Source organism: Verticillium dahliae, genomic scaffold, assembly GCF_000150675.1.
Source record: "Verticillium dahliae VdLs.17 supercont1.6 genomic scaffold, whole genome shotgun sequence".
NCBI lineage: Eukaryota > Fungi > Ascomycota > Sordariomycetes > Glomerellales > Plectosphaerellaceae > Verticillium > Verticillium dahliae.
Genome location: NW_009276926.1, coordinates 658,798 through 669,236, shown reverse-complemented (window position 1 = coordinate 669,236; position 10,439 = coordinate 658,798). Strand labels below are relative to the sequence as shown.

Genomic DNA, 10,439 nt, shown 5'->3' with positions numbered 1-10,439 from the left:
CGTCGACGGGCGTGTCGCCTTCCGCCGCACGCATGCCAGCATGTCTTGGTTCAGCCTCTCAGCTGGATGCGTCCCACGCTCGAGCAAGCAGAGCTCGAAGGCTGGCCTCGTCTGCCCGACTGACAGATGTGGTGCTAGCTTGGGCCCATATAGCTGGAGGGGCTTCAAAGTGCAGTTGCGGAGGTTGGGTCACGCCAGCGTTTAGCCTCGCCAGAGGCCGCGTGGACGAGGTGCGGGCGTCGGTGGGCGTGGGCGCCGGCACGGGAGCTGATGCCGAAGCAGCGAGGAGGGCGCAGAGGGCTGCGTTAGGTATCAGGATGCCGGCTGGGGCGGGAGGCGGCAATGGTAGGCTTTGAGTTGGGTAGTATCGAATGAATGCGCAAGCGCAACAAACCAGTCTTGCCCATGCTTCGGATGTTGCACTGGCACACCATGATTCACACACATGCATAAAGATTGTCTACCTCCAGTGGTTCGACCCCAATCATTGCTGCCCTGGTATGAATTTGTAAAGTTTCCTCATCGCCGTCGGACTTCGTGGTCTCACGAAGTGTCCAGCAACAAATGTGAGCCTCAGTGACGACTTGATTCCCATTTGATTGACCACAGAGCATCTAGGCTTGTGAACTTATCCTCGAACAGTACGTGATACATTATAACTGCTGACAGTGCTAGCAATTGAGTCTTGCTGGGCGACGGAGAGCTAGACCTAGTGCCGGCTTTTGTACATCGGTGCCACGGAGCTCTCGAACTCCGAGTTGAGCATGATGTTCGCCAACCCAAAACGTGCCATAGGGGACGCTATCCTGGCCTTGGCTCCCGAAGTTGGCGCCCGCTCGGGGGAGGGGGGGATAGCCCTGTCGATCTCATCCGTTTGAGCCGTCCGGGTTTCGTCGAATCTGGGGACGGGAGGATGTACCGTTTCCAAACGACGTGCTGCGCCAAGAGTTTCTGCGCTCATCGTGAGAGGCTTGCCGGGATGCCAGGGTGAGAGGCTGCAGGAAGTACGTGTAAGCCCTAAAACTTGGAAGGGGTCTGTTGATGCGACCTGGGGAGGCCTTGTACTAGGAAGAGGGGTGTAAGATGTGCACATGTTTACTTTTGACGCACAGGGAGCACTGAACACCCTGCCATCGGATACCACCAGGACAAGTCCGACATGGTCTTGTGGTTTGCTCTTTATCGAAGGACTAGATAAAATAAAAGACGTTACATGTCTCGTGGTCTCGCCCTTTGAAGAGGTTTGGACTGCTGGTGACGAATGATGTCGAGCCTATAACGAGCATCGTCATGCTATCACCATGTGTGTTGTCGCCAAGACCATTTAGCATTTTTGAGAGTATGTCTGCAGCTCACCTACCATGTAGCTTATCTTTCCCAGTCGCCCCTCAAGTGAGTGTGTATGGGTGCATGGGTTGCAGACATACACTTCTCACGTCAGCTCTCGCACTGATCGGACCAACGCAAGGCTCCTATGACTGAACAATGAAAAAGCACCAGATTCATTCTACCAGTCAAAGACATGGAATCCCTGCCATTAAATACGGCTGCCGATTAATGCTTCCGATTTGCAATGACGTGTGTGATGGTTTCCATTTCTGTTCCCAGAATGCTGACAGCTCGTACCATGATGAGCCATCATACTAGCGGCTCGGCTTACAGCAGGCTGGTGAATCGTGTCGAGAGAATGACGCTTCGAGATTACAATACTCACGCGTCCAAAGCTCCCACTGCCCATACAATGATGACAGGGAATCAGCTTAGTCTGACATGGGGTTTCGTAGAACATCATGTGATAGCTTCAGCCTGCCTGTTTACTAGACTGGCGGATGACAAGGCTGTCAGATATGTTTCCCGAGCCAGCTAGTCAGATCAGGGATCGGGAAGTAACCATAAGCTGCCCCGCGGGGACACACCTCTGCAAGACAAGGGTAGAGGGGTGTGATGGGCGTTACCCCGCGGTGTAGGCTAGGATGGACTGACACCGCGGTGTGGTCTGAAAGTACGTCCAGAACTACAAAAGTACCTCTGGGCATAAGCAAAGAGACTTGATCGGGCTTGATCGGACCTGGTCCTTACCGATGAAGCTTCACACGACCTTTTCAACTCTTCCGTACTTGAATCATGATCGAGTCCTTCTCGCGTGCTTTTCTACGTGTTGGGAGTAGAAATTGAGCGGCTCTTGATGATTCGAAGAGTCAAAGCATTTCGGCTATAATCTGCCTGCCGAGACCCTGAATATCAGAAGACTCCTCCTCTAGCGTATATCTGCCCACAAGACCGGGCGCCAGGACGGTCGGCTTCGGCAAAAGACCAGGTAGATCGGCGATTGTGACTCGACATCTACGTGACGTGCCCGGCTTGGGCTGTGCAGATCCTGCGTTTCTTGATCGATGGCACGCAGACGGCAGCCCCTGCAGAGACACCGACAGGGTTACTAAAAGCAGCACCGGAGGATAACGCGAGCTTTGATGCGAAAGTTGCCCCCCTCATCATCCTTGAGACACCGCTTGGCCGATGTTACCCAGAGCATGTTGTCCCTCGGGCATTCTGGTTCAATCTAGAGTGGACATCCGACGGCGGGCTCCCATGGCGCAAGAACATGCAAGCATGTTCCCATTAGCCTTCATGAGCGTCATGCTTGATTCTTACCATAGAGGCCGGCTGGTGTACCACGCGCCTTCTTCGCACATGGCCGGTGCATCTTGGCACGAGTGCTTCGACCGAGGAGTGAATAGACGTGTGACGTGAAGAGAGACAACAGCACAAGTATTGGACAGCTGGTGCAGCTGTGGGCACAACATGTTTGCTGACGGCATCGTTTTGATACATGGCATGGCGACTGTTCCAGTCAGCCCAGTGCTTGATGCTGATGGCTGAAGCCCCTTGATGTGCAGTAGCCGCCAAGTCACGTCAGCCGGCCAGCACTAGCCGCATTGGGGACTAACAATCGTGGTGCAGCTGCGCCAGAGCTGTGCATGGTAACACAGAGTGATCGGGAATGTGTCAAATACAAGAGAGATCCTGACGGAGTGGCAATGTGATGTGATGCACGGCGGGAAGTTGGTGATTCGAGGCTACTCACCCCACCTATTTGGATAAATAGAAGAAGACTTCAAACAAGAGCTGCCACACGCTCTTGCTCTGTGCATATTAGGGCCATGCACTTTCATGTGCGTCAGAACCGGCTTGGCATAGGAAATGGGTCGGTTGGCTTGCTCCAAGTTCATGGGTCCCCATGTTTGTCTTGTTGGTGGGGTGTCAGCCTGCATCTTCTCACCTCGTACACAGGCCAATTGGATCGTACCCCCCGCGCACCCAGAGACACCATTCATAGCATGAATGATTGCCCCGGTCTACGGGTGGCGCACAGCATGTGCGGGTGTTGTTCTGGAGGTCTGCCGCCCCTGGTAGTCACGGGGTTATAGAGAAACCTTGCCCTCTTCGCTGACCTCAACTCTACTTGATCGCAGGCCGATAGTACGTCCAGAGGCAGATTGAATTCAACCGCTATTAGGAGCTCCCTTGGGTACGGAAGGGAAGAAGTTTGGTTGAGCGATGCGCTCTCTGTTCCGTTTTGCGAGTTCGATCTGCCGTTTCTTCTCGATGCGCAAAGCAAAGAAATTCCTGGACACCGTCTTAGCAATCTTGGTTGGTTTGGGGAGCATCGCCGAGGCTGCCTACTTCTGTAGGGAGAAAACCCTGGGCTCCTCTTCTGGCACTTCAGCTGCGGCGTTGGACTTGCTCTGCAACATGTTAGCTGCTTGCTTCTCTTCCGCTGAAGCGTTACGCATGCCTTGTCTTCATCATCATCCTTCTTGTCGGTTGATTTCTTATCCTCGGTCTGGCTGCTCTTGTCCTTGTCCTTTTCCTCTGACTTCTCTTGAGCTTCTTTCTCCTTTTTCTTGCGCTGTCTCTCTTCGTATTCTTTTTTGACGCGCTCGAGCTCCTCGTCCATCTCTTTCTTCTTCTTGGCCTCAACGGCTGCCGTGTCGATGATAGGGGCGCAAAAGTTTCTATCCTTCAGATGGCTTGGACACACGAAGAAGAAATCCTACAACTGTCAGAAACTTTGGTTCTATTCCCTGGGTAGATGGACTGACCTTGTTCTCTGGGGCGACAAGCACACTGGTTGTCGATCGGTAGCAAACATCGCACCCTTTCGCGGCTGTGTTAGCAACCTTGCGATGTGTATAGATATTGGCGAAAGACATGGTTTGAGCTACAGAACCGGAGGCTGTCGACAATATTCGCTTGTGACGTCGCGATCCAAACGAGGGGTGTAACTGGAGACGCGACAGTGGGGGAGTTTTGGCGTAATGCGGGGTGAGATCCCCTAACCTTCGTTCGGCATCAGATGGTCAGAGCTCGCTTGCCTGTGTTCCATCGCGATAAGACCCCTGAGATAAGAAAGCGCCGAGCTGCAAGGGCTGTGATGCACATCGTCAGGTCCGAGGCAAGCCCCAATAAATCCATCCCAAGAGATCCGTCTCCGTCTCAATCTCGAAAATGAGCGACTCTGCTTGAATATCTAGAAGGCTCCCTCTTCGACGTAGATCTGCCCGCAAGACCGAACGTCCGCGAACGCACCACATTTCTGGCCGCTGCGTTGCCCTCCCAGAGCAGGCTGGGACTCAATGAACAAGCTCCAATCCGAGCAGCTGAAGGCTTTTGTCGCTAGCATCAACCAGGACATTGCGAAGACCTTTGACTACGCGACAAGGGTCGAGATGAGGGCGGCCAAGGGTGGCACAAGCAAGCATAGCGTCCTTGACCAGATCAAGGGCTTTAGAGAAACGATTGCTTAGTTGATCAAAGAATGCGCCTGGATCATGCATCGTCTTGGCTGGATTTGAGTAGTAAACATGATAGAACAGCCGTTCGAATTTGGCCCTGAGATGCCCAAGGCTGATTGAAGCCACGCCATGGAGCTTAATTGTTGAAATTGTGGTTGCATATCACATTCCGGGACATTGCTCTCAGCAAGGTGGAAGAAGCGGGCGGTTCAATTACCCGACCTAACCCCGGACCATCTCCAATGCACGTCACAGCCTTGAGACCTGCAGGCAGAGCAGACAGCCAAAACTCGGTCGCACGGCGCGTACAGCTTCATGGCCAGTATTCCGCACTCGAATCTGCACGAAATCTCCCTACTTCGACGTTATTTTCCTTAAAAAGTTGCGAACGACGTAACATACCGTCCAGCCTCCACGAATACCAAGCGAGCACACATAGTCTAGTCCAACATCTTCAATCATGGCCCCAGGCCTTGACATTCAAAGACTGGGCCTTGTATTCCAGTCGCGACCGGACATCCTCGAGGGCATTCAGCGCGAAGCCAGTATGCTGCGCGTAAAAACCAACTTGATCATTTCGCCACTGACTTTCTATTTGCAGATTCGGCGTCACGAGTAACGTTGTTCAACGACATTGCCAGCTTCGTGTACGAACAGACGAACGGCCCCGAGCCGGCTGCGAAGCGGCGTCGAGTCGATGTCGACGCCTCCAACGGCTTCAAGGCCTCCAATGGCAACGGAACCATCAATGTCGCAGGATCCGTTCCGGCCTCGGCGGCAGAGGCAGCAGTAGACGAGCCGGTTCAGCTCGAGATTAAGGAGATTTCCGTGTCGGTACCGCAGCGCAAAAAGTTTGAGCTGTGCTTCACCGACAACCACCTCTACGCTCGCGTCCCGGGCACAACTACGCCGGCGGCAGGCATCGCATACGCCTGGGGAGACATTGGTACGATTGACCTTCTCCTGGCCTTCTCTTTCGACTAAAGCTAATCTTTGCTGTATCCAGAATACGCCTTCTACCTCCCAATTCCCGAAAAGACGCAGGTTCAACATAACTACATCATATTCCCCCGCGGAGCATGTCTTCCTTCTAAGACAGAGACGGCTATTCCTACGGCTGAGCCTCTCGTCTTCACCGTGCCCGCAACGGCTCCAAAGCAAGGCACAATTCTCGGTCCCAAGGCTAGCAGTGCGGCTGCTGTCTCCGACACATACCGCTCGCTATTCGACTGGGCGCTGACGACCCATCTCCGTGCCGCGTCAAATCCCATCAACATAGTGTCAGCCGACCCCGCCAAGTTCCACAGTATGGTTAGGCAGCCACATCGACCGAACGAGAAGGCTGTGCATGTCAAGGCATTCCGCGGCTCAAAGGATGGGTATCTGTTTTTTCTGCCGACCGGCATCCTTTGGGGCTTTAAGAAACCGCTCCTATTTATCCCCTTGGAGCGGATCTCGTCATTGAGCTACACGAGCGTGTTGCAGCGGACATTCAACATAGTGGTCGAGGCTTTCACGGGCGAGGGCGACGCGACCGAAGAGCTCGAGTTTGCAATGTTGGACCAGGAGGACTACCAGGGGATTGATGAATCGTACGTCAAGCGCAATGGGCTACAGGACCGCAGCATGGCGGAGCAGAGGCGAGCCAAGATGGAGCTCGTGGAGAACCAAAAGGCCGGAAAGAAGGCAGCTGGCGCGGGCGATGTCGCGCCGGAGGCTGGTGCAGATACCGATGGCAGGACGGAGCTGGAAAAGGCGCAGGCTGAGGCAGAGCTGCAGCTGCAAGACGAAGAGGATGAGGACGAAGAAGATTACGACCCGGGGAGCGAGGGTGAGAGCGAAGGATCGGGCGTCTCAAGCGACGAAGACGATGAGGACGATGATCAAGAGATGGAGGGTGGCGAGGACGATGAACAAGACGATGCAGGGGACGAAAGTATCAATGTCAAAGGCTGAGAGGCCCGCTCCGCCTAGGGCTTGACGAGATATCTGCGGGAAACAATATCATCTGAAGGAACTGTCAACATTCAGTTCCTTCGATTTCGCCTTTCCTTTCCTGACAAGGCCTTCACCATTTGAAAAATCCGTGTCACCTCCACCAGGTTTATCGGCTGATACTAACCGGACAGATGTCCCAGACCAAGTCTCCCCCCTTTCTGACCTTATTTGATGTCGTTCGAGGACTTTTAGCACTTGGCAAAAGGGCTCGCCAAGAGGATAGGACGAACCGACGATCGCGACCGAGGCCCCAGGTGGAAAGCACTGGGGCACTTCTGGATTTTGCGTATTCTCGCATTTCGATGCGCAAAAACACTCGCTAACCCGAATTCGGAGACGTCACAGCCTCACTCATCGACACGTCGCAATGAATCGGAGCAACGAGCTGTGGCGTGGTGGAACACGATGGCTTGTGTTCTCCAGTCAACGTTTATCCATTTCGCCCCCCTGTAATCTCTGCCCCGGCGCTTCGTCAAGCTTGAATTAAAGTTGCAGTGCCTTCTTGTCCTAACGGGTGATGTTCGTGCGCCAAATCCGAGCTTTACGTATGCTAAAATTCGGATCTGGAGGCCAAGACGCTTGGATTGTGGCTTGTATAACCAACATTGCGTACCTTTGCCAGCGAAAAGAGTAGGCTTAGCATATGCAATCTTCTTTCCTGAAGAGTTCCAAAACAGGGTTCATACCGCCATCCCCTGTCATGCCGATCCATCTCGCGGGATCATGGGATGACTTATAAAGCAAACTTGATGCCTCTCGTCCGTATTGTTGGCCCAATAATCTCCCAGACTGGTGGCTTATTTTCCCACTCGCAGTCATCAATATTCCCTTTTTAAACGAATTCGATCGGTTCGCAACTGTATCACTCTTCAGACAGCCTGTACGCAGGTTTCAGGGGATAACATGGCGCCTCATGATGTTGCCTTTCGGTAAGTTCTCGTCAACCCCCCATATTATTCAAGACCCTTCAGTGAGCGTGCAATAACCAACAGTATACAGGCTACCTTCAGCGCTCATGATCTGGGCCATGTATCTCGGCCTACTGACTTCCGGTGTCTTCGCACAGATGGCGGATCGAAACTTCACATCTACTGCGCCAGAGTGCCCAGAGCAGCTCCCTGCTGGTTCTCGTTTCATCACTCCTGATTGCACGGATCCATCTTTCTCCATGGCCATTATCGATGATGAAATCGACGCGGCTACGCCAGTTCCTCATCGCCTTGTCTCAGGTCACTTCAATGGGACAACAACGAGGTTTAACATCTACCTTCCGCCTCGTAACAAGTGGGAAGGTCGCTTCTTTCAATTCGTCTATCCTTTGGTTACCGAGGAAGCCAAAGATGAGACTATCGCCTTTTCACTAGAGAGCGGCGGCTATGCCGTCCAGATCACTGGAAGCATTGGCTTCCGAGCGGATGCGGCTGCGGCCAAGGTTGCCAGGCAGGTTGCTGCTAAGTACTATAAGTCGGGCTGTCGGCACATTTACGGTTACATCTATGGTGGCAGCGGCGGGTCCTTGCAGACCGTCGGTGCAATTGAGAACTCTCGCGGTGTTTGGGACGGTGCTGTTCCCATGATCCAAGCAGTCCCTGTTTCGTTCCTCAACAACCCTGCCATACGCGCGCTCTCCGGTCTCGTATTGAAAGACAAGGCCGCCCAGATCGCCGACGCTGTCCGGCCTGGCGGGGGTGATCCACGAGAGAATCTAACCGCAATGGAGCGAGCCGTTTTTGACGAGGCGACGATGCTGGGTATTCCTTTGGGAGTGTGGGAGGTATTCGACCTTGTTACAGACTCGGCTGTATTGGCTTTGTTCAGCGATGGAGTTGCGTCACACGATCCGACGTACGCCCAAGATTTCTGGAACGCACCTGGGTATCTCGGTACGGAGCAGTCGGAGCTCGGTGACTTGATCAGAGCGCAGGCTGTGAATCACACGGCGCGCATCAACAGCATCGAGAGGGCCGGGAACCAGACCATTCGCCTCTTACTGGACAGCGCACCTCCGACGCAGCCCGGGCTTCATTTTGAGCTTCATAATGATCAAGGCGAAAGTTCCGGTGCCCTCGTTGGCACTTTGGACGGCACAACCTTCACGGTCGAGGTAGACAAGAATGAGGACATCTTCTCTCTTGTTAACCAAAATTCTACCGTCCAGATCGACAACTTGCTCTTCATTGCCGTACACGCATATTACCGTCATCAGATTCCCAAGAGAGATGGGTTTTACGGCTTCGACCAATTCAAAGACGCCACTGGCCAACCTATTCATCCCCAGCGCTCCGTTGATGGTAGCCTCAACGCAGCCGAGTCAACGAGCCAGGGGCGATTTACGGGGCAAATTCAAGGCAAGATGATTGCCGTCAACAGTCTTCTCGACTACGATGCATTCCCTTGGCACGCGGACTGGTACCGCAGTCAAGTAGAGGGCGCTCTCGGTTCTCGTGCCAACGACAATTACCGCCTATGGTTCAACGAGCACGCTGACCACACCTTTGCCGCCGGGTTCGATGAAAGCCTCCCGGCTGGTGCGCGTGCCGCACGTATCGTCGATACTTCCCCCATTGTTCACCAAGCGTTGCGAGATCTCAGCGCCTGGGTAGAGCAGAGCATTGATCCATCGCCGTCTACAAACTATACAGTTGTTGACGGCCAGGTTCTGGTTGCTGAGGCTGCTTCGCAGCGATTCGGAGTACAGCCTGCGGTCACTCTGCAAGTCAATGGCTCCGATAGATATGACGTTGCCGCCGGCACACCGGTAATTTTCGATATGTTCGCTGAGGTCCCCCCTGGCACAGGCAAGATCATCGCGACGGAGTGGGATTTCATGGGCCGCGGAGAGTTTACGGCGGTGCCGTTGGCTCCCGTCAATGAATCTGTCGACGCTTCAGTCCACTTTGTGTACGAGGAGCCGGGGACTTATTTCCCTGCGATCAAGGTGACTGCACACCGAGATGGCGATACAGAGGCTGTCTTTGGGCGGGTCTCCAACCTTGGTCGCTGCCGAATTGTGGTCTCCTAATATTTTGTTATTCAAAGCAAGTTATGTATATATGATGACCATTGAAATCTAATCATGGCCCTGTACTCTTTACAAACGCACCCATATTTTGCTCTATTTCTGTATCAATGACCGTCGCTCGGACAAGATGGACAGCCTGATGCCCCTGGACAGATCGACATTGGTGCAGGAAACAAGCACTGTTCGAGCTGCAGGACTGTAGGCAGAATGTCTTGCACCGACCAGACGATATCTCAATGGTTTTAGGGCTTAACAATCTCAACCCCTGCATTGCGGTGTCTTCGGAAGAGACATTGCTGGCAATCCCTTGTCCATAGCGGATCAAATGTTCCGGTCCAACTTGCTGGAGTGTTACCCCTGCAGCCAGAAAACGGCGCTTCTGTTGGGTGATGCAATCATGATTAGGATCATGCTTAAGCTCCGGCGAACTAAACCTTTAGCCGTAGCCCAGGCGCGGGATTTGCATGGCAGACTCTCGACATGATCGTCGTAAATCGAAGGGTTGGCAACGGCCAACTTTGCACCGATGATCTGTCAGTTCGCCCTGGAGTGGGCGGCACATTCATCATGTCGTCATGCCCCAGCTCAGGATCCTTGATAGCTGTTCGAGGTCAGGCGAGGTA

The 10,439-nt window shown here is 53.6% G+C and overlaps 4 protein-coding genes across 4 annotated transcripts in view; 3 read left to right on the top strand and 1 right to left on the bottom strand.

The window, feature by feature from the left end:
- VDAG_03768 (uncharacterized protein) overlaps nt 1-356 on the top strand; it is a gene marked incomplete at its 3' end in the record, with an annotated part of 1,845 nt that extends 1,489 nt beyond the window's left edge. Inside the window, exon 3 of the mRNA XM_009653852.1 lies at nt 154-356. Within this exon, the coding sequence (XP_009652147.1) occupies nt 154-356 (203 nt within the window). The remainder of the gene's footprint in view (nt 1-153) is intronic.
- A 3,147-nt stretch (nt 357-3,503) lies between these two features.
- On the bottom strand, nt 3,504-4,953 carry VDAG_03767 (uncharacterized protein; the record flags this gene model as incomplete). Its single annotated transcript, XM_009653851.1, has 4 exons — nt 4,104-4,953; nt 3,791-4,054; nt 3,685-3,746; nt 3,504-3,627 (listed from the first exon to the last, which is right to left on the bottom strand). Exons 1-4 carry the CDS (start codon nt 4,212-4,214, stop codon nt 3,504-3,506), a joined length of 561 nt encoding a protein of 186 aa, XP_009652146.1. The 5' UTR covers nt 4,215-4,953.
- Nucleotides 4,954-5,256: 303 nt separating this feature from the next.
- On the top strand, nt 5,257-6,752 carry VDAG_03766 (histone chaperone; the record flags this gene model as incomplete). The annotated part of the gene is made up of 3 exons (XM_009653850.1): nt 5,257-5,341; nt 5,398-5,742; nt 5,803-6,752. 3 exons carry the CDS (start codon nt 5,257-5,259, stop codon nt 6,750-6,752), a joined length of 1,380 nt encoding a protein of 459 aa, XP_009652145.1.
- Nucleotides 6,753-7,860: 1,108 nt separating this feature from the next.
- On the top strand, nt 7,861-9,816 carry VDAG_03765 (uncharacterized protein; the record flags this gene model as incomplete). The annotated part of the gene is made up of 1 exon (XM_009653849.1): nt 7,861-9,816. One exon carries the CDS (start codon nt 7,861-7,863, stop codon nt 9,814-9,816), a length of 1,956 nt encoding a protein of 651 aa, XP_009652144.1.
- Between the last annotated feature and the right edge of the window lie 623 nt (nt 9,817-10,439).